This window comes from Watersipora subatra, chromosome 7 (genome assembly GCF_963576615.1).
Source record: "Watersipora subatra chromosome 7, tzWatSuba1.1, whole genome shotgun sequence".
In the NCBI taxonomy this organism is placed as follows: domain Eukaryota; kingdom Metazoa; phylum Bryozoa; class Gymnolaemata; order Cheilostomatida; family Watersiporidae; genus Watersipora; species Watersipora subatra.
The window spans coordinates 18,861,698-18,887,135 of NC_088714.1; the positions used below are offsets into that span (position 1 = coordinate 18,861,698).

Below are 25,438 nucleotides of genomic sequence, written 5' to 3' on the forward strand. Positions count from 1 at the left end.
AGCTGATAATTGGCATGTAAGATCCTTGGGCTGAGAAGAACTTATTAGAGGGCTAAAGCCAAGGCAAGCTAGTGGAAGTAAAGTGATAATTTTTGATTGAAAATTAGAGAAATCAATGTGTTTTGAACTTGAATAATTTTTCTTATTAATCTTTGAAAGCTAATTTACATAATTGAAAAAAATGGCAGTTATTGAACATATTTTGCAATGCTTCTTGTGTGATCAGCAGTGAAGCAAGTTTGAACTTTAATATACTAAGGCTGTAAAAGAATGAAGTACTTTTGTTATTATAGTTCTAAATAAGCCTTCAAAAAACACACTTGTCAGTTTTAAAATCAAAGTTGCTATCAAAGAGAATCCATATGCAAGGTCAAATTTACGTTCATTAAAAAAAGGATTTAAATTTAAATTTAAATTTTTTCTTTTAAAAATTAGAATTTTTATTCAATTTTTATTTACTTTTCTTAAACAGAATTTTTCCAATCGAAAAATCAAGTAGCTTTTTTAAAAGGGAATCTGTTGAAAGAAACATTTAAAAATCAGTGACAAAAATTGAAAATTAAAGGATCAAAGGTTTACAAGTTTGTTAAACTAAAACCAGTCACAAAATTGCAGAATGAAATGAAGCCAAAAGAATTCATTGCTGCCTGAAAGAGTCAGAGTAATACAGCTGAGAAAGCTGCTCAGAGAAATAAAACCTAGAATTAAGGCTGATCAGATTTCTCAAAATGAATTTATAGGAGTGCTTGTTGAGAGGTTCGAACAACAAATAATAAGAACAGGTCAAAAGAGACAAAAAGATACTGTTGAAAGAAGATCAAAGAGCTTGCAAGATAAGAGAGAACAGAAAAGTCAAAGAAGCACAGTCAATTGACCAAAGGCTACAGAAGCTTGAAGCACAAGAGAAAGAAGAACACATGAACAATATGGTGACGTTAGTACCTAGTATTTATTTGTCAGTAGAATCAGCATGGTGTCTTACTCTACCATGCTGCATGTTGATGACCATTACCTATGGAATGACATGATTGATTAATAACATTTAGTTTATTAGTAATCCTAGGAATCGCTAGGAATCTAGCATCAGAAACGGCAGTAAATATTGCTATAATTATAAGATGGTTTTGTTTTTTATTATCTTGCATTACTAAGATATCATTCCTGCTGACACAGCAAAAATTGTTTCACATTATATTTACTCAGCATAAGGGAGGGGAAGCTTTCATACCCACTGTGGTAAAATAAGTGAAATACATTTCGATATTCTGAGGTCATCTTTTTTGCGACCTTGGTTTACCGTTATTCACTTTACATTATGTTATCCTTGTTCCTATTTATTTGTTTAATTTTCTTCAGTATTGCTTGAGTATACTCGTATTGTAGTTCTGTCTTGCACATGTGTTTTTGCTTTCTTATAAATTATTAAAACTATTTGCTAAGGATGATTCTATAAAATGTTTTAAGTGGGATAGTTGTTTTAAGGCTGTTCAGCAAGTTGAAAAAGTCAAAGCAGAAACACTTGTAAATCTAGAAATGTTGGTGTAATTTTTATGGCAGTGATTTATTTATTTCTATTGTAACATATGCCTAGTACTGTAAACCAAGCCTAATATAACAGTTCTGGCTATCAATGACATTAGATATGAGGATTTAACAATGTTGGCAGCTTAAATCCAACTAAACTCAATATTTTACTGCTAAACAATTAACAAAACTTTAGTTTACTTATTATCAATAACATAACAAAAACTCAATACCAACCAGCTTTAAAACAACATTTCAAATATTCAAATTGAAATGTGTTGATTTAAAAATTCATATAACGCTTCCATTCTCTGTGTATACCTTACTAATTATCAAAAGAGCTTTACTTGTATACTGATGGCCAAGCTGGACGCCTTGAAGGGAACGTTCTTCTCGAAGGGTAGGGTTGTTGTCGTGTGGTGGTTTGTTGAGATGGGTAAGTTGGTCGTCGTCGAGGGGTTGGAGAGTTGCATGAGTAGTAACCACCTGAGCTTCTACATTGCTCTGTTAAATGAGTTGGACCTGGACATCTGCAACTTCTACTTTGACCGACACATCTTCTATAGATTGTGCGACGACCTGCAAGAGAGGAAAACTTCAGGGGTAAACTTGAGTATAAAAGAAAAATACTTTTCCCTGTTTTATAAGCAATAAACTCATGACTTTAAAATACACAAAAATGAAATACTTTCGTATTTGAGGCTTGAACTTTAACGTAATTTATATTATATGTAAAGTATTGAATGATAATGTTAGAATGCTACAATTTTTTTTAAAAACAATGTTAAATGTAACAAATTTTTAAGGAGCAATTTAAATCTTTTACTACTAGAAATTATCCTGTCATACAGCCCACGGCCAAAGTGATATTGGAAAAAAGAAAGGATACTGATGGTTGAGAAATGCAATATTAGCAGTCAAATGGCACTGCAGTGCAATAGGATAACTGCGATGGTAGCTGTAATGTACTGGGTGTGGGTGTTATTATATATAACAAACAGCAATAATGAAAGGAAAAGATTATATGTTTATATCTCTCCCCCTGCAATAGGAGAAATGCAATATTGGCCAATATTAGAAGTAAAATGCACTGACATTATTAGAATAACCAATATAGTAATACAGTAATAATAAAAAACCAATGCACAATTTTGTTTACATTTCAAAACTTCATAGCTAACAGTATCAAGAAGTTGTGATATTTATATAGACTTTTAGAAAATCTATTTTAAAAAGTATTTGATCATGACAAACAGTAATAATGAAAGGAAAAGATTCTATGTTTATATCTCTCCACCTACAATAGGAGAAATGCAATATTGGCCAATATTAGAAGTAAAATGCACTGATATTATTAGAATAACCAATATTATTATTATAGTAATACAGTAATAATAAAAAACCAATGCACAATTTTGTTTACATTTCAAAACGTCATAGCTAACAATAGCAAGACATTGTGACATCAGTTAGAATACCTTAATAGCTAGACATCAGTTAGAATACCAAAGTACTCAAAAGTTTCCAAAATGTCAGTTACTTTGAAAAAAGAAACGATTTCTGTACTTCTACGTAAATTACAGAAACCTTCGGATATTCGACAATGCTATAGACTGGTGAAATGTGCACGTTATTTTTTTGTGGAATGCGCACGACTTAATGGTTCTATTCTCTGTCGCTCGGCGTTTTGTTTGCCGGTCTTAATTTTGATAAAAGTAAGGCTTAGCCAGTTTTAATAACGATTTTTGGCCAAATTAATCTGTCTATTTGTGTATAATCCGATCAGATGGGTAATTTTTAAGAGACTGTTGACAATTTACAAAGATTTAGTAACATATTTAAATAGGCTTATATGTGTTTTGTATCATTATTATACTTAAACGACTCTACAAAACGATGGTTAAATTTGTTGATGAGATTTCGAAACAAGGGTTTACGAAATTGTTGATGAATAATTTTCGTAAGTTGTGTGCACATGCATTTATCATAAAAACTCTCAAACATTCGCTCCGCTTGTTTGGTCGTGGGAAAATATTTTTGCAATCACATTGTTATGTACTTTTACATATAGCTGATGACCATAGTATTTGTAATCACCTGACTTAGATAAATTTTGATTTGAAAGAAGACAAAATATAACAAAAGACCGACAATAAGAACCAGTTCAAAAAGTTATTATTTTTGTTTATTGATGATGTAATACAAACATTAACAACTACTGAGATGTTAATTATTTATGTGTTACTACGTACCATGGCAACACGGGGTTGTACTATAAGTTAACCAATGGCAATCAGGTTGAGGCACATTTCCCCCTTCACGCCAGAGATCAAGATCAAGTTCTGGGAAACTGGCACAGCTGACTGTTCGGGCTCCATTGCTAAAAATCAAATAGAGAGTCTTGAGAGAATGGAGAAATAATTATATATGGGAGCTTTAGTTACTCATTCAAATCACAAAGTTTTGCAATTGAGAATTTATAAAAAGAAATCTATTTATATTTATTAATACAGTGTAAATAGCTAGTCAACTAAACAGTTCTACTTGTGTAAAACATAAAATCACTGACGAGATTTTATAAATTTTCTGTTAGTATTCATTCATTGTTCATTATGTAAGTATTAGGTTTGAGAAATATACTTACTCTCCATCACCAAAGAATAGTTTGTTGACAATCGTCGGTAACCCATGAGCCTCACACGTCAGCTGAGCATAAGAGTATTGTTTGATGGCAGCGATTTGGGCTAAAATTAGGCCAAACAATTCTCACAGATAGCTGTCACAAACAGCAATGCTGATCACAATGATAAAGTTGAAGTAGTCTTTTATTACAATATACAACAATTTTTACTAAATCTGAAAATATTTCTGCAAAACATTGAGCTATAAAAACAAGAAATAATGAGTGTAAACTCTACAGTAAATGCCTGTTATCCACAGCGACAGCATAAAAAAAGACCATTTCAAATAGGTTGAAGGTGACCACACTAACCTCGAGATAGACCACTAGTTGTGCTCTCAAAGAAAAACCTGTCTCCTTTCCTGGAGTTACTAAATCCATCACCAAGTATATTAGCAAAGAGCTCTCCTATTAGACCTCCTCGTACTGGGAACTCTGTCACACCTTATAAGAAAGAACAAGAGTGACTTCTTTAGTAAACTAGTAGTAACTCTAAAACAACACCATAGACATAGACGTCAGTAAACTGAATGAGCTACTCAGAGACAGTTATAAAGGCTACTGAGTATGATGTCAGAAGTCAAATGCAGTAGCATCATTTTGTATAAACAGCGAGCAAGGAAGCACACGCTTAAGATATCTAAGTTCTACTACAATTTCTACTACCTATACATTATTTCAAAACTGTTGTCAGAAGGCTGAAAAAAGAACTAATTGACATTCAATAACTTACACACTAACAGACTGAAAAAGTTGGTAGCTCCTCTACCTCCGCTTAACCACTACCTATACACCTTTGAACTGCACTCCGCAGTCCTGCTAGTACAATATATTCAAGAGAAAATAATAATCAGTTGAGATTGGAAAGACAATCTACGCTTACAACTATCAGCTTCAATATAGCGGATTCATTGTTGCCCAACCAACACGTGTGTGCAAGTGCACCAGATATTTGCCAGAACATCAAACAAAACCTGAACATAATTTAAAATTGATGCAAACTAAGTAAAACTATAGTTTGGTTATAATTATACTATAATTATATTACAATAATTATAGTAAAATTATAGCATAAAATAAAATCTTTACTCTAGCAATTATTATTTACTCATGTTTTGCGTATTGTAGCTTTGTTAAATTATTCAATCCAGTTTTCTAAGAAATGAATCTAAAACTGGCATTAGAATCAATTAGACGTTAGAAAGGCAGTCATCCAGTGTGGCTGCTAAATGTTTATTAGCTGCAAAGAAATTGCATTTAGTGAAAATGTTCACAATCACTGAGTTCTTCTACAAACATTGTACTTTTGTACCTGCGATGTAGAGCTCAACATCATCAACTGTTGTATATAGACTACTCAGCTGATCAACAACTTCTGAGGGGTGAGTAGCGCGGAGGTCATTGAAGTTCCTTGGTACAGAGAGTCCATAGTGTCTCCTGTAAAAATATTTGATTGACTAGTTTGTCTATCTTGTTATATTGTGTCTTTGTAGAGTTACTATGATAGCTTGTTTATTGAGATTTGTTATCAATTTAACTGCCAATACTACTACTACTACTACTATTATTACTACTACTATTACTACTACTACTATTACTACTACTACTACTACTACTACTACTACTACTACTACTACTACTACTACTACTACTACTACTACCACTACTGCCCCTACTACTACTAACACTACTATTACTATTACTACTACAGCTAGTTACTATAGCTATTATTACTACTATGATTACTACCACCTTAACTAATACTACAACTACTGCCACTATTTTGCCAGTACTATTACTAATCTACTGATACTAACACTACCACTACCAGTCTTAGAGAGACTTTCAGCACAAGCTTTACTTTAACACGACTACTACTAGGATTAGAGATACTGTATACAGCACTACTATAGCTCGTACTACCACTACTTTTGTAAACTACTACTTCAATTCATCTTACTACTATCATTTTCATTATTATTGGTATCATTGTTGATTAGTCATTGCTAAAAAATAGTTTATTTACTGAAACATCAAAGTTCTAGCAAGGTTAAATAGATGAATAAAAAGTGATCGAAAAGTCACTACTCTTGTTCTGTGAGATACTCGGCACCGGGAGTCACCAATAATAGACAGCGCTAAATCAATGAGAAATGCAGATGCAAAGCTCAAAAGCTAGGACCACACGGCTTCATGAGATAATCTGAAAACAATAATGAGAACATATTTTTCATCATTATATATTTGGTACTTATAGTTGTCCTACTGTGATCACTTACATCACTAGTTACTGTACCTCGTATCTGTCTTCCATATTACAAATACTCAAAGCTTTTTTCACTATCCGTTGTATGCACAAAGCTTGCTAAATGCTTTGTATATACTTATGCTTGTGTAAAAACAACTAATTCTTCATATTTCTGTTGCAGTTTGAAACTCAATAAAAAACTTCAAGTTTGAATAGAAAATAATAATTATGCTAATAATAACAATGTTTTTATACTAGATAATAAAACTCGCATTGAAACTATAGACCAGTTTCACCCGCTTCTTGTTATAGACTTGTGTCTATAGAAGACTAACCTGTAGTCAACATAGGAGTTTAGCCCGTGGTCACGGCCACGGTTGATGTTCAGAGATACAATGTCACTCATTTGATTGAACAGGAAGTCTCTCATCTAAAATATGCAAGTAAAAGGTTGAGATTTTATATAACTTAAAGAGATGAAATTTAACAAAATAAACTGCTATAACATATTTATTTCACTTTTCTGTGAGAAGTGAAAATTCTATTTATTCATTAAAAATTAAGCTTACCGTTCTCATCTAGCAACTTGCAAATAACAATTAGCATTTGGCAATAAGTATTCAGCAATTAGCATTTGGCATTTAGTCCTTGGCAATAAAACTCTAAAATAATCATTTAGAAGTTGATATCATTGGTAAGTAGTACTACATTAGGGTACTTCGGCCTTCTCCAATATTCTATTACAAGCTGTGTGTGATTAGGCAATCATACACAGCTGATGAAACTAGAGCTTCTCACAATAACATGAATACAACATATGCAATCAGATATATTAAACTTTTAATTAACATATGATACATAGCGTACACATGTAACAAATACATATAACCAGTGGTTGATCAGCAAAATTAATACAAAATATAATGGTAAGCTGTCCCAATACCTACAAGAAATACATACATTAATGTACTAAAAATAGCCAATTAGCTAACACTACTTACAGGTCCAGGAAAGTTCTTGTCTACCTTCCATGGAACATCAGTACTCAGTCCTCTAACACATTGCTTTGTACCTGTAAGTTAGTAGTATACTTGTTATTACAGTGAACTCTGGTATTAGTTGAATCAACAACTCTCATCAGGCTGTTACTAGGCTCAGCATGACATTTGTTACTGAGCAGATCATCTGTACATTACTCATGTTAAAAACCTTTAATTAACTATGGGACAATAGCTTCTGGTACTTGTGATACAACAAAAATTTAACAATAATCTTGCACACAAAATTCAACAGATTTTTATCAGAAAATATCAGTACTTTTCTATTATTTGCATTTTTTTTTATGTTTGAGGTGGTCTGATTGCCTCAATGCTTCAAGATTAAAATCAACAAAAATTCATCTTGGTTAAACATTTCAGAAGAAAAGTACATACGAAATGACATCATCAGTTTCTATCATTATTATACAGTAGTTAATATACTGTAGTTGATGCTATAGTAATACTATAGTTGATATCAGCTATTATGATCAAGTTACAGTGTTACGTTTTTTTTACATGTATGTCAGTCTCTTTGTAACTACAGACCTCATAATCACACCTTCGCTTGATATGAGCATTTTAGCAGTGATCAAGTTTTGTTGATTTTAGTCTTGAAACATCCTGGCAATCTGATCACCTCAAACATCAAAAACTTTTACAAATGTCTGGAAAATAGTGATACTTTCTGTTAAAATCTACTGGGATTTTAGGTAAGTTCGTCTTAATATTAAAAGAAGTGGAAAATGTCGGCTGGTTGGTGATATATTGCAGTGTTTTTAATTAAAACACATCAAGAATCTTTCAATACAATACACTTACCGTCATTATAGATGATGTTAAAGTCATTGAAACTTGTTCGCAGATCAGCGGTAACAGATGCTCCACTGTCCTTCTCCAAGGTGAACAGACCATTGATTAAAGAGTGGCCAAATCTGAAGGCAGCTGCAGCCAGCTCGTTACTGTAAAACAAATTTAGTTTTTCTTGAAGTAAACCCTGATAGAGTTACAGAACAATAATAAAGCAATAAACTCTCATAGACAAACTAATAAAGTGCTACCCAGAAGTCTCTGTATCAGATCTCATGTTTACATCTGCTCTTGATTTTTACCTGCACATCAGAGTGAGTTGAAGCACTAATTCCCATAGTAGCAATTACAAGCTAACAAACATCATAAAAATGGAGCGTAATAAACTTTTTTTTTTTAATTAATTTTTCAATTGTAATAAATAGGAACGAGATCAAAAAACATATAACCTGATTTTACAATAATGTTTTATAGCTGGAAATAGATTTTTAAATCCAAATCAGCCTTTGGCATCTACCGTTGTTGATAACATATGATGTAGGGTTTATGGATTAACATTAGGTAAAAACTTAATGAAAAAGAAATAAGAAAACTTAAATGCTCTGTCACAGTAAACAACACCATTTCTTGAAAATATTCTGGCCATGTTTTATGAGAAGTACTGATTATTAGTTTTCATTAAGTATTATTATTCAAACTATTGAAAACATCAAAGAAAACAACACATTTAAATCCATTGCAGAAGATTTTACTACTAAGAAAGGTAAATGTTTAAGTTCTCAATGCAAAACCTTTACATGAAAGTTTTATCAGTTGGCTATAAAAAAATTGTATAGTTAAATAAATTATAATAATTTAAATAATTATAGCATATTTATATATATATATCTTATTTATATAAATATATATTTATATATACATTATTTATATTATATATAATATTTATATAATATATAATATATATTATATATATATTTAGTAATTAACAAATATTATCCAAATGGAGCTAAATATTAATAAAGATACATACTAGATGGCTGGATTCACATTTGGGTCATGACCGTCATAACTCTGTAGTCTGTACTTGCTGATGATGGAATTTCCAAGAACAATCGGCAGCCACTCATAGAAATGAATGTTTGACTGTATGGCAGCGATGATTCTTCTTGTTTCCTATTGATATTGACATTCACTTCATTTAGAATAAAAATGTAAACAATAATAGGACAGCAAGAGTAAGATGAATAATATCTACTAATACCAGCTACACAAAGATAGCTTTGCACCATCACTTAGTGTTAATTAACAGAGCAGAGTTGAATAACAAGCATAATTTCTTAGCAATAAAATAACATCAAAGCAGAAAATTTTCACGTGATCACTTTCACCCTTTTTGTTTAGGTATTATTTATATAATAATATAATAAACATTCTGGCTGAGACACAAATGGTTAATGTAAATTTACAGCAAAAAAAATATATCTAATATGTATAAATCTGTCAGCTAACAATATGCATAACAATATTATAATAAAATTAGAACATTCATAATGGCTTAATTATACTTTAAAATGTAAAAAAGCTTTTATTATTGTCAAAAAAAGATTATTTATAGCAAAGCTACAATTCAAAATATAAAAACAAGTGTTTCTGGTAAGAAATCAACTTTGTATATTGAATCTTGGTACATTGTATGTATTTCCAAAACATACAATTGCTTGTATTAACACATGTAATTGCTTGGCGCTATTCCCATCATAAACCCTAAGGCTTTTAAAGAAAATATTTTTCATGTAATTGTGGTAGTTTTTAGTATTTGTTGTAGGATTGTACCTTTATGCAATTATTACATTAGCAGTTGTCTAACTTATCTATTATATTACCCATTTTACCATTATGACTATTAGTTTTACCCTGAATGCAAAATTTGTCAATAAAGATATAGCTTATTTGCAATCAAATTTTTATTATACTAAATCTATAAAGAACTGTCATTTGTATATAAACTTATTTATGAAAAATATATTAAATCCACCAAAACATGGTGTAAGGATAAAATTTTAAGAATTTATATTTAATAGAAATTTAAGACTTGCAGAAATTTTTTTAGTTGAAGATTATTTTTATTTGAAAAATTAGTGGCATTTGAAACTAAATGAAGGTTTTTCTACAATCTTTCTCAAAGTGCTCATAGTGTTCACAATGTTAGGATTTATCATACCTGGAAAAGCCTCTCATTATCCCAGTTGGAGTTCAGTGCCGCTAGTCTGTCAGCGATCTGGTTGTGCTTAATAATAAACGATGTGTGGACAGAAACCAGGTTTGCTGTAAAAAATCAAATATTCAATTATGTGCCTTCAACTAGTTGTAAACAACTATAAACATGCTGCTCTGCCACAGTGGCCTAATAATCAACGAATAGCCTTGAGCTGCCATGATAAGTCAAAGACCAAGTATAGTCATACATTTTTTCTTTATGGAATGCTATGAAATGGTAGCTCTATGTACTTTTGAAACTTAAACATTGTTTGAAATGTTGAATTGACTTCTGTAGCATTTTTTCCTATAAATAGTTAACAATCCACAAAAGCAGATCTATCAGTGGCAAGCAAATAACATTCTAGCAACATTTGAAATTATGTGAAATCATGCTTTTTCTTGAATGGCACATATTGATTTGTTCATTCTTTTGTATTGCCTTAATTTTCTTGTTGTGAGGGACTTTTGAATTTTGTTTTATTTCCTTTATTTTAATCATGCAATAAAATAATCAAATGAAATATCTAAATTAAACTCATTTGACAACCATGTAGCAGTTAATCAACATGTTTCATTTATAGTGAAAGTAGTTAAACTCACGTGTTGTGTTGATTCTGTTGTCTCCACCTTCAAACGAACATCTAGCAGCAGAAGCTGGACAGTTAGTTGTGTCAGGAAGAGGAAGTGTGGCACCATTGACTGTCTGAGTTGCCATTCTACCTCTACTCGGTGCTCTCAGCGCATGCTGCTCTTCCAGAGAGCTGCCGTAAACATTGGACGCATCGAAGACGTGAGTAATAGCATTCATTTGCTCTCTCGGACCTAAAAATACTGACAACTTATAGCTGACAAACATCATTTCTAAGTTCCACGGTTGTAACAGTTTAAAAAACATCAGTATTCAAAGCATCACCAAAAAAATAATAAAACAGCAAAAAGTTTACAATCTACCTTTATCAACTACATTCCTATTCATTCCTCTGTATAATAGAGCATTTTAAACATTTAAGAATGCATTGAATGTAAAAAAAAACAGTATTTAGGCTTTGAAAACAGCATAAAGTCTAGGTTTTAAGCCAAAATCAAAACAGATAGTATCAGAAGTTTTAAATATCCTTATTGTTGGATGATAATTACATAAAAGTTATAAATTAATAGCTGTAAGCCTGGTGGTGAGCAGGATTTCTTTTATTTCCATTCAGCTAGTCTGAAGGTAGATCTGTTAGATGCTTATTCTGGAGAATTAGAGAGAGTTTTAAGGCAAATATTTTAGAAGTCCGGCAAAAGGCACAGAGCATATGTGTATGAAGGTTGGATAAACTCAGCCAAAAATTTGAAATACAGTGTTAACGCACACTAATAAGCAAACAGACACACACATGCACAACCATGCACACCCAAACACGCATACCCACACATGCACATGCACACGCAAACGTGCACACGCACACTTGTAAATGCATACCCACGTATGCGCACTTGCGCACATGCAAATGCACACACACACGCACGCACGCACACACACATACCCACAAACATGCGCACACATGCACACACGCACATGCACACATGTAAACACATACAAGCTCACATGCATGCAAAATGACAAAGTGGGATACATTAATAAAGGTATTAAGACGACAGTAACCTGTGCCTTTCAACTGACCTGCAGCGCAGTTATGAAGGGGAGCTGCACCCGAGCGTATATAATTGATACAGATAACTTGTCCATATACAGGATCATCCTGCAGCTCAATCTGCTGACAGACATTCCCTCTTTCTTGGGCTACTAGCTGTCTAACTTCTTCCAGCTCTGCGCAAGTCCCTGGACGCCCAAAAACTGATTCAAAAAACTGGTCTGGGCAGCAGGCTTCATTGCCTACAGCAAATTAACAAAACATTATCCAAAGGAGCAGAATTTATAAAATTATTTTATTATTAAACAAAAGAACATACAATTTTGTCAAGCATTTTAGCAAAGTCAGAAGACAAACTTTACATATAAACAAACAATAATATCATTACATTTACTTGTGTATCTTTCTAGATTTTAAATTATTAATAACAAAAATCTTCTATTTTTATCACTATGGTATCTTAATGATATAATTAAAAAAATTTTGATAGTGCTAAAAATTTATAAAAAGTTTTAAACCTACATTTTTTTAGTTATCAGGTGGATCACATATGGGACAACATTTTTGATGTTTTTTAGAACTTGATTACTTCAAAATGACTTAGCAGTTTTGCAACATTTAGCATTGACAGGAAAATAGTTCCGTAAATGCTTCTCGACTGATGTAACTCGAGGACGCATTATGTTTGTCTATTCCAACATCTACTATGTTTGCTTTAAACTTTCTATATTTATAAAACAAAGCAGAAAATGCTTGCTTAGCACCCAAAAAAACTCCTATTTTTTTTTTAATATTTAGCTGTTTGTCTACAGTCTCACCAAAAGAATACATAATTTTGTATATATCAATATATTTACCAAAATAATAAATTATTGCCAACTGCTACCACTGCACTAACCGTATGAGTTACTAATTCTGCTCATACGCTGACATACATGTAAATCATGAACAGATGAAATCTCATTTTTACAAATACTACGTATGTTTAGCAATCGGGTACATAGCTAGCTTACGTTCTGCTAGAGTAATCTGGGTGAACTCATGCGCAATGAACTGTCCCCACTGCATGATGTGAGAGCTGACTCCATCAAAGTTAAGTATGACATTCGTAGTAGTGACTGTGGTAGAAATCTCTCGAGGTGATTTGAGGGGAGTGTTTGATGTGAATTCAGTTAGTCTTCTCTGTTGCAAACCTGCAGCAGAGTACAAAAACTTGCATAGTTGGTCAAGAAAGAGAAGCTAACAAACAAGCTATATGTTATGTAAGTTTTTATTATATTGGGCATGACAAATGCAAATACTTCTAGAAACTATATCCTAAAATACGCAGTACCAGATTGCTAGCGGTGACACTCAAAACCTTCCCTTATGTCACTCCTCCTCCACTTGCGCATCATCCCAGAAAACACCGTAGTGCCAGACTACTCCAAGAGATAGTTTACTCACGAGTCACCAAGACCAAAACAGACAAGAAAAGATAGTTGACCTGTAACACAACAAAGATCTTAAAATCATGAGCTATCCAAACGGAGCCCTTTACCAAAATGCAACATGGCCTATTCTGACGTCCGGTGGTGTATGCCCATGAACTCTTACGAGCTCCCCTCAAGCACTATGTGACTATTAACTCACATCTCCCTCAGCTTTCAAGAAGCTCACAAGCTATCCCTCATACTCATCCAAATACTGAGAACGTCGTCGCACCCGCTGTGACCGCCTGCGCATCACCAGCTGAAGCTCAGGCGCACCAGGATCTAATTCTCCGAGAGGAGCTTCAGCAGCCCGAGGCCGTTCTCCATGATTTGAACTTTATTCTTGGTGGTCTGAGGACCATCCTCCGTGTCCCTCTTCGAGACCTCAACTACCTCACAGGGATGTAGCTGAGGCAGTAGGGGCAATAGGATCGCTTAAACTGTCTATATTAGGCCGGCCGTTTACGACCAGTTCTTGGATGTTTTTCCTACTAGTCAGTGCCGAACCGTCGTCTACGGACATCCCTCACATGCTTCGGCATGCCATCCAGGCACACGTTGTGCTTTAAAACAATACCAGTTATTGCTGCTGGTGCCCACTATGCCTAGTACACAAAAGGAGGCAAAGGTTTGATCCACACTTCATCACCGACAGCAAATTTGCCTTCACTGACCTCGTCTATCCCATGCAGATTGACATCAAAAGGAACTCGCCATAGATAGTGATGCAGATTATTCGAGAGTATTGAACCCCATCTGTAGACAAAGTAAACAAAATAGAAACAAATCTCCTAGAGAATTCCAAGATGAGTGGACCTTGGAATAAGCGTTCATCTTTAGGCATGGCAAACCGAAATGTCTATTATGCCAGGAAATGGTCTCCGCTAACAAAAAGACGAACATCAAACGACACCATGAGACGAAGCACAGAGAGTTTACTACTACTTTGTCACTGGGATTTGTAGCTAAACATCATAAACTAGACAAACTTCAAAGGTTACTAACCTTTTTAGAAAATATGCTAGCTTCTTTCAAAGCTGCTGATAAATGTGCTACAGAAGCGTGTCTACGAGTGTCAAAGATTCTAGCAAAAGCAATGCTTCCCTATTCTCATGTAGAGATTGTAAAATGATGCATGGTTGAAGCTATGCAAACACTTTTTTCCAGATAAGCATGATGTGATTGGTAAAGTCAAGGCAATACCACTTTTAAGGAAAACTGCTATTGGTAGAATCGAAAGCATTAATGATTATCTCAGTATGACTTTGCTAACCCATATAGACCAGGCAGGTTACTGTTCAATCCTTATTGATGAATCTACTGATATAATGGATGTAGCTCAATTAGCAGTCTTTGTAAGGTATGTAGGCTACTGTGTGTACACTAACAACTAGTAATGTCATTTTTACCATGCAGTTCAAGCTGAAGTCATACAAGTGCATTCTAAGAGACAGTAAAGAGAAAACACAACTTCAAGTAGACAATGATGCACCAATTTTATGGTATTTGGTTCAAAGTGACTAACCCACATTTTTATGCTACATGCTTCTTTATAAAGCATCACCATGTTTCTTTATAAATCATAGTATTATGCTTTAGTCCTATACCCTGTGTTAGCGATTCTTTGACAGTGAAGAATTGGAGGAGGAGCTTCTTACTTTGGTTGGATTAGGAGAAATCACCGGCCAAGCTATCTATGATGCCCTGGCTAAAGGACTTAATACTATGAAGATACTTCTCCTGATGAGCTTTTCTAAAGAAGGAGTGGCCTCTCCTTCTTTGCTAACATCTTTGGCCATTTAAATTATCTGAACCTCAAGCTTCAAGGGGAAAACAAGACTATCATTGACACACTACTAGCTGTTCAAGCTTTCTCCCATAAGTTGGAGTTGTTCGTGGTAGATGTGCATGGTGATATGCTTCACTGTCCTACACTAAAAGCGTTTTAGATGAGAATAAAGAAATGGCCTCTTGTACAGCTGATTACACTCACTACATAGAAAAGCTGCAACAAGAGTTTAACAATTGATTTAGTCAGTGTCAATCTTTGAAAACACCATACTCCCCATAAAAAGACCTCAGAAGGCAAAGCCCAATAGAGAGTAGGTTACTCAGTTGCCATTGAAGAGTGTTAATGTCTCATCTCTGCAACTGGAGTTGTGTAACCTCAAAGGTACAGATATGATTAGATGAAATTGAGGAAGGAATCTACTTGAAAGCTTCAACAAAGGCTGAATATCCACAGTTTGCTCTGCTAGAAAAACAGTTGCACACTGCGTTTGCTGCCTTGTATATATATATATATATATATATATATATATATATATATATATATATATATATATATATATATATATATATATATATATATATATATGTATATATATATATATATATGAATCAACATTTTCATAAATGAATAATGTCAAGAGAAACTTGAGATCCCGTAAAGCCGGATCAGCCCTTAAAAGCGGGTTTACACTATATCGCCGCATTTCAGTGTTGATGCCGCAATTCTTTGGTGATCGTCAATGACAAGCATGTTCACACTATCACATACCTATTTGCATTTGCATCAGGAAATACTCAGTAATATAGTGTTTTCATTTATCTTTTTATATTTTTGCGAATAAACCTCTTTGTTTTCGCGTGCTGGAATCAAAAACTAGTCTCTCAGCGACTATCATAAACGGCTATGAATAAATCACTCTATCTGCGACAGCGAGTTACCATCGCCGAAATGGTTCACATTTGAAAGGCAGTCGTCGGTGCTCGGCAAAATATCAAGAAAGTTTGACAGCTGCCAACTTTCCCGACATGTCCGCGATGCTTCGTTGATGCCATCAATTTACGATTCACACAATCGACAATGAACGCCGAAAGGGAAACGCTGACAAACGGCAATATGGTGTGAACCGGCCTTAAGAATACTTGCTTCAGTACATAGCCAGATTACCAAGACATAACGAGTAGCCATAAGCAATTCCATGTACATGTATCTCACTAAACTTTAAGTTATACAAAGCTCTTTAGGCTTACTTCAACATTATTTAATGCTATTGTAAAAGTATTCTAATAAACAAATTTAGTTACACTACAACTACCAATCTTGTATTATCAGTATGAAATGTTATTTTGTAATGCGTATATGATGCGGCTCCCAAAGATCTTGTAACTTTGAAATTTTGCTCTTTGAGAAAAAACTTTGCCCACCCCTGCACTATATCATTGATATAGTAGTCAGTCCCCCGTCAAACCCGTTCATCTAGCAAAAGAACTTTGCCTAGGATTGTGGTCATGATTTTAGGCGCACACGATAGACCGAAGCCTAAGCGTGTCAACACACAAGAGACCCCCTTATACTCCACGACCTAGTATTTCTACAGGTCTTCCAAAACCTGGATCTGAAGGCACGCTGACTTAAGGTCGTCTACTTCAAGTTTGCCACGCAACTGTCTCCAATTTCAAATGTTCTTGCCATACACAGCGATTGCGTCACCTCCTGCGTGACTTTCAACAAATGCATTCAGTTCACGGTAATCCATGACTGGTTGCACTTGGTCTTTTGTTGGTTGAAACACTGCCAAAAGTGGAATAATACCCTTTAAGGGCTGACTCCACTTTTTTAACCAATCTTTTGAGATCCAGCACTCAACTTCAGCACAATTCCGATCATGCAGGTTAGGTGCCTGAGTACACTTGTAATCTGACTCCCTGGTCTGCAATCCTTTCAGAGATTACCCGGACCACCACCAGCTAATAGTCAACTGGCCTTTGGCAAAAGTGGCAACGAAATCAGGGTCATCGACTCGCAGTGACACTAGATCACCACCCAACCCCGACGACGGCACCACTCCCGCCACCCTGCATGCGTAGCTAACCCCAGTATCCTGCCTGCAAGTACTCTACATAATCTATTTGGATAGGGTTTCTTCCACCTGACATAATACTTTGCATCACTTCCTCTACAAAAAGCGATGCCTCCCATGCGGTTGATGAAATTATCACCCAGCAGTCAGTCAACTTCAAGGTTGCACAACTTGTCCATCATAAGTGCTGTAACACCAAAACAGTGTCCTTGCATACCAAGAATTTCTTGACACAGGCCTTTCACATGAGAAGCCTTAACATCCACTGCCAACAGCAGCTGGCTCGGCTTACGCCAGGTTGAGCCTGTCAGTACCTGTGGACTTACCAGTGTCCGCTCACGCCCAGTGTCAACTAGACACTGAAAACCGCAACCATTCAAAATTGCTCAAAAACTGGCATTCAACTGCTTGTCTTAGACTCGCCAGCCACCCCAGACAGTTAAGGACTGCCCTGCAGTACACTCTTACTGCTTGCATGTGACCTCTAGCCTCCCCTTGTCACACCAATACCACCTCGAGTCCCCTTGATGTTATGAGATCGCACGTAAGCCTGGCTTACACGGTATCCATTTGGGGGGGCGCGGCGCCCCGTGTTGCGTCTTCCTGATGAAAACCCGGCTAATCCTCAGTGAGCTTCGCCGTCGCTGCAGACAGTGGCCCCACAGAACAGTCTCATATGAAGTGATCCATGTGACTGTACTGGAAACACCCAACCCTCTTACCTTAGAGGTCTTTGTTATCCTCGTACCAGATGAAGGCCGTTTAACTCGTGGGCAGTCCTTCACTCTGTGTGAGCCCCCCCCCCATCGAAAGCAACCCTTCTTGCTTTCCGGCTGCTTACTAGAAGCAATAAGTACTTACTGCTTACTAGAAGCAGCCCCAACTGCTTGCCAGAAGCTGTCATCTGCCGGTTACTAGAACTGGCCACTAAACTGTTTGTTGAGGGGTGACCCTCAATATCTCTCCGGAAAACCAACTTTTCCCTCACTCGGCTCAGCGCAGTACCAAAGTCAGCAAGATACGCTTGAGCATGCCTCACTTCCCATTTGTAGACTGACTCAGGCAGCCCCTCTAAGAACTTGGTTTTGAAAACCATCTCCTCGAGCGCCACCCCCAATCTATTGCCGAGCCGCTCCAGGTGGTCCAGGTACATATCAACTGTCTCTCCGGCCTTAAGCTGGCAGCTGACAGAGCGGTGCCATGCCTCCTGTCGAGGCATGCCGTACTCGACAGTCAGCACCGCTTTCACGACATCCCACTTGGATGCCTTGCCAACCCTCATGCGTTCATGCACTCTTGCAGCAGTGCCAGAGACTGCATGTACGCGTGCAAAGAGCAATCTGCTCCAACTCACGTAGCCGCTCGTACTGAGAGAACCATGTGGTTACCCTGACAGCACCATCATTGGTAAATAGCTGCATCTGCTAGCTCAGTTTTTTCAATATAGGCCCTCGTGCCTGGTTGATCAAATTAGCCAAATACGTAGCCTCTGCCACCAAAGGCAGTGGTCCAGCACTCTCAGCCACCCCTGCACCCTTGGGTGGCTGACCCTCTCCGCCATCCTGAGATAGCGCCACTTTCTGGCTGCTTCCGGGCTTACCTATCGCCCTCACGTGCTTGCCTCAGCTCAGCTGAGTAGCACCACTATACCAAAATAGAAAGAAAACAACAACACCGAAATAGCTTGTAGCCTATAATACGCAGTATCAGACTGCTAGCGGTGACACTCCAAACCTCCTCTTATGTCACTCCTAATCCAACTGCGCATCTTTCCAGAAAACACCGTGGCGCCAGACTACTCCAAGAGATAGTTTACTCACGAGTCACCAAGACCCAAACAGACAAGAAAAGATAGTTGATCTGTAACACAGCGAAGATCGCAAAATCATGAGCTATCCAAACGGAGCCCTTTACCAGAATGCAACATGGCCAATTCTCATGTCCGGTGATGCAAGCCAACGATCTCTCACGAGCTCCCTTCAAGCACCACATGACTATTAACTCCCACAAACCAAAGAACTAAAAGTAATTATCATTATGGAACATGAAAAGCAGCAAAATTGGGCATTATTTTTGAAGGTTTTAGGTATTTGACTTTGTTTCTGTTTTACCAGAAAGCACTTTATTTAAAGTCAACTTCAAGATGTGAATGAAGTCAACCAAGGATACGTTACGTAACATATATAGCAAAGAATCATTGCTCTAAAAGTTTTGTTTTGGCAAAATTGATTAGTTACAGCAACGTGATCATCGTCTGAAATGACAGTAGCTCAGCCCAGAATTAACTTGTTATAGGCTTATATAATAAACAAAGAATATCAGCGATTGCTAGGACTGCCATCTATGAGTGCTCTAAACTCCAGTTTTCCATAGCATTTGGTTTTCTGTTTACAAGCAAAGTATAACTTCACAAATGACTGCTTAATGCATATTTGTAAACTTTGACAGCAAATACCTCGTGCTGTGCGACAACAAGAGATCTCTGCTGAATAAAGTTTTCAAGTCTTATGAAATATAAAGAACAGGTTAGGTGCATCGAGCTGTTTCATAGGCAATATGAGCATGATCATATTTAAACTAATGGTCTCATTTAATTCTATAGCTTCTTCAAATGTGAAAATGTAACTTAATGATATTTACCATCCTCATATTTAGGTGGAAGGATTCTGGAGTATGGTGACCTTGCCATTCCCCATGTCTTTTTTGGACTTCGTGTATTGGTGCATCTACCATTAGCTTCTCGAAATCGGGAAGTACATGGTGCATTGTTGTCATCATCATACACACATGTTGCTGTATAACACAATAAGACACATGAAGTTCATAACTTATTTTATATAAGCGTTTCACATGTTTGCTGTAGGTTTCCAGTTTTTTGGGTAAAATTTTTAAACTGATTTTGTATTATTTTTTAGTACAAAGCATTTTAGATCTTATATGCTGTAAATAAGCTGATTTTTGTCTAAAAATTAACAGTGATCTGCTATACAATATACCATGCCCACTTATAAACCTATTTGGAGCCATGTAGGCATGTATACTAATAATATTTTGTGTATAAATCCCATCTGACATCTGATGTACTAGCGTATGTACTACACAAGGATTAGCACAAAAATCATATTTGCACATTGCGCTAGATGCCCTCTATAAAGTTCCAATGAGTAACTGAAGGGCTCTGCTGGGGTAGCTTCTGAGAGGAAACGTGTCACACAGTTTGTGACATAAAAAGTGTTTGCGCATTTATGCTTATTGCACAAGATACTGGCGCATCTGGTTCTAAACTAACCCATCCTTAGTTAGGTCAAGAAACCATGAGTTCTACAGCCCTCTTACACTAAGTAGGTCAAAGCAAACACTTTAACTCCATGGGTACAGTAAGTATTGTAACTATATGAGGCTGCACTTTACTCCTAGCATCTGGGAAAAAATGATTCCTTTACTACCAAAAATCTGAGGTTCAATAGTGTTTGCATAACTTATTGCTCTCACTTGAAATCTGTTTGCAAAACATTGTTGAGTTTTAAAAGTGTAGAAAGCATGGTGTGAGGATATAGATAAATGTAAATATATGTACGTGTATTAAAGTTGACATGGTTTACGGTTGGTACTGTTGTGCCTCTTCGGCTCCCTGGTGGACCTGATTGGCCTTCTACAGGATCTGTTTGCCTAATAAAAATAAAATTTAAAGCAAGTGCCAAAAAATAGCAGAAAAAGGCTCCACTAGTACAAAAAAAATTACTCCAACTTGTTCTAAGTACTATGACTTATCTTATTTTAATAGACTTTAATGTATTAAGGCAAGATTGTTTTGTAAAGATGGTAACTGAACCAATATAGTGTTGTATGTTTAGCCATATCAAGCTACTGTTAGTTGTTTATTTTGAATTGAGAAGTACACTGAGCAGGTTCCATGTTGCAGCTATTCAGTATTAAGGGTTGGCTTCTCTTTCTATACATCTTAGCACAAATGAAGATGATGCAGCTTGAAACAAAAAATCATATTTTATACTAATAGCCATGGCATATAAAATGAATTGATTTTGATCAAGAAAGGGCATAGGTTTAGCAACCTACGTTGGTGATGGTGGTGGTGGTGTTGGAGCTGGTTGTTGTTCAGTTGGTGAAGTGTTACCGAATTGGGAGAGAAAATCGTTTACACTTGCATCCTGTGCTAACTCGGCATCAGCAACTGCGCATATGAAAAAAAGGGACATGTTGGCAAGTGTCAAAGGTTATAAGTTGTACGTGTGTAACAAACAATTTAAAAGAATGCAAAACAGTTGACTTGAGTAATACCAGATGTGTAAAAATATTAAAATAAAGCTCTACTGAGGATTTCTATCACACTAAGTAGTAATGTGGTGTATAAACTACTGCTTAGCATTTTTTGTTTGCACATGCGTTTTTTTCAATGTCGTCAGTTGACAAGGTCTTTTAGACATACCTTTACAGTCAAAAGCAAATTCAACTTTTAAATTTTATCATTTGCGACTTTTTGGTAAATTTTAGTCGTTAGTTACTAGTTGTTAACTACTCGTTGTTAGTTGCTAGTTGCTAGTCGCTAGTTGCTAGTTGCTGTTTGTCAGTTACTAGTTGCTAGTTGTCAGATACTAGTTGCTAGTTGCTAGTTTCTAGTTATCAGTTACTAGTAGCTAGTTGTCAGTTACTAGTTGTTAGTTGCTATTTGTTAGTTGCTAGTAGCTAGTTTTTAGTTGCTAGCTGTTGGTTGTTCGTTTCTAGCCATATTAACATTTTAATGAATTAATTGATTACAAAAACATAAAAGTATTTTCACAATGGTGATAACTGCTGGCAGTAACAGGGTATTGAATATTTTACAAATTACCAACAGACTTTACCACAGCAAGCTGGTGTTGTTTGGCATACCTATCGTGAGATTGTTAGTATTTCGTTGTAAAAGTATTAAGCCGGTACTCAAAAGGCTAAAAGTCAATATTTCCTGACATTGCTAATTGCTGTTTCCAAAAATCTTTTTCAAATCTAAAATGATGATAGTGTATGCACTCATCAGAGACATATGTCTTTGTTCAAGAAGCATATTTACAAGGTAATAGGCAGTAAGATACGATTGTAGATTAATAAGAGAAATAACTTACTAAAAAGTATGCTGGCATCGATGGTTTGTCCTGAGACTCTTACCAGTCCTCCAATAAGGAGCAGCCTTTAAAATACATATACCGGTGGTAATCAAAAAGATACCAGCTAACTTATGGCAGAAAGTTAATACATATATATATACAGATATATATATATATAGTGTGTATATATATGGTGTGTATATATATAGTGTGTATATATATATATAGCGTGTATATATATAGTGTGTATATATATATAGTGTGTATATATATAGTGTGTATATATATAGTGTGTATATATATAGTGTGTATATATATAGTGTGTATATATATAGTGTGTATATATATAGTGTATATATATATATATAGTGTGTATATATATAGTGTGTATATATATATAGTGTGTATATATATAGTGTGTATATATATAGTGTGTATATATATAGTGTGTATATATGTATATAGTGTGTATATATGTATATAGTGTGTATATATATATATAGTGTGTATATATATATATAGTGTGTATATATAGTGTGTATATATATAGTGTGTATATATATATAGTGTGTATATATATAGTGTGTGTATATATATATATGTACATATATATATATAGTGTGTATATATATAGTGTGTATATATATAGTGTGTATATATATATATATATATATATATATATATATATATATATATATATATATATATATATATATATATATATATATATATATATATATATATATATATATATATATATATATATATAGTGTATATATATATATACTATCTGTGCCACCCGGCGTTGCCCGTGTAATGGAAGAGTCTTTGGACAGAAACTTGGAATAAAAACAACTGTAAAGGTTTTAAAACTTTGTCAAACTACTGCACCTTTCAAGCTAGTAGCCTGGCATATTACCAATGGAAAACTCCACTAAGCTAGTTAATAAAGTTAGGCTTCCAATGACGGTAAGCCATGACTATGAGTCTGTATTGTTGTCCAGCTCAGCTGTTCTAATAATAGTTATAGCCGGATTTCCAACAGATATACGACATACAGACGGAGTTTGAAAAATATATATATAGATATATAATATATTGTTATTGTTAATATATAACACTATTGTTAATATATTATATATATATGTATATATATATATAGTGTGTATATATATAGTGTGTATATATATATATGTACATATATATATATAGTGTGTATATATATAGTGTGTATATATATAGTGTGTATATATATATATATATATATATATATATATATATATATATATATATATATATATATATATATATATATATAGTGTATATATATATATACTATCTGTGCCACCCGGCGTTGCCCGTGTAATGGAAGAGTCTTTGGACAGAAACTTGGAATAAAAACAACTGTAAAGGTTTTAAAACTTTGTCAAACTACTGCACCTTTCAAGCTAGTAGCCTGGCATATTACCAATGGAAAACTCCACTAAGCTAGTTAATAAAGTTAGGCTTCCAATGACGGTAAGCCATGACTATGAGTCTGTATTGTTGTCCAGCTCAGCTGTTCTAATAATAGTTATAGCCGGATTTCCAACAGATATACGACATACAGACGGAGTTTGAAAAATATATATATAGATATATAATATATTGTTATTGTTAATATATAACACTATTGTTAATATATATAAAATTACCAATAGTGTTAACAATAGTTTCATTTTAAATAGAAATATCTTTCAAATTAGGCTATACAAGCCTCATAAAACAAAAAGAGAAGTAAAAGGCAACAGTTACGCACTAAAATCAAATATGTAAATGGTTTGACATTTTGTGTTTAAAATACACTTCTTGGTTAAGAGAACAGATAGAGATTGTTAAAACAGCGAGTGATGATATTTTTCAAATAATTGTTAAGGGAATGCATTTTGTTCAAATGACAAGTTGAAATGATAATCATAGGCAATTTTCTGACATAGTTTAGTTGCTCTATGAGACGTATAACTACCAAATATGCAGTTACTAGCCTTTCCTTTCCATTTATATTCAGCTGCTATTATATTTTAGAGAAGAAGTAAATAAAACCATTTTTATAAAACGGTACTACTAATTACAAATTAATCCTTGAAGTTTTAACTATTTGTTACCAAGTTTTCACTGAATTGATTGTCATTGCTTCAAAAAAGGGCAACAGTCAGCCATCAAAATCAAATTAATAGTTTCACATATAGCGTTTAGAATACCTTTCTTGTCTAAAAATAAATATTAGGTGAAAGCTGTATGGTTTAAAAATAAAAAAGTTAATTTACTATTGTAATACACAATAAACCATTGAAATCATTTTAATCAATAAGCAGAAATGAGTAGAGTTCAGCTATACTCACAGAGTTATAGAGAGCATACTGCACGCCATGTATCCCCTTATCACGACAACGAGCTCACCTGTTACACTCAACCACATCAAGTGGTGTAGTATATATACTCAGAGTTGAGGAAATGAAGGCTCTGCTTCTAATACCATAGCAAGAGGTGGAGCGAATCCTGAGTCACAGGTGTTTATCAATGGTAGTTTACTGCAACATTTAATCAGCTATATAATCAGTTCTGTTTGAAGCATTTTAGTTTAATTCTTATATCACATTAGGCTTTAAACCTAATAAAGTTAAAAAAGAATGAGGGAGAAGTACGGGTGGAACTTTTCTGTTGGCACTGTGGCTACACCCTGCGCGCTTACAAGGAAATCTGTAATTAAACTTTTTAAGCAGGAAAGCATTAATCTTAATCAAATGTCTGAGGAAATCAC

General features: G+C 34.7%; 1 protein-coding gene across 1 annotated transcript; it reads right to left on the minus strand.

Annotated features, from left to right (window-relative positions):
• Nucleotides 1-1,542: 1,542 nt before the first annotated feature.
• LOC137399388 (peroxidase-like) lies at nt 1,543-25,090 on the minus strand. Its single transcript, XM_068085479.1, has 18 exons — nt 25,020-25,090; nt 22,657-22,721; nt 21,614-21,728; nt 21,114-21,205; nt 20,177-20,329; nt 13,209-13,388; nt 12,225-12,437; nt 11,159-11,380; nt 10,521-10,624; nt 9,330-9,472; nt 8,312-8,451; nt 7,454-7,524; nt 6,788-6,882; nt 5,517-5,641; nt 4,517-4,648; nt 4,169-4,268; nt 3,777-3,904; nt 1,543-2,103 (listed from the first exon to the last, which is right to left on the minus strand). Exons 1-18 carry the CDS (start codon nt 25,046-25,048, stop codon nt 1,868-1,870), a joined length of 2,343 nt encoding a protein of 780 aa, XP_067941580.1. The 5' UTR covers nt 25,049-25,090; the 3' UTR covers nt 1,543-1,867.
• Between the last annotated feature and the right edge of the window lie 348 nt (nt 25,091-25,438).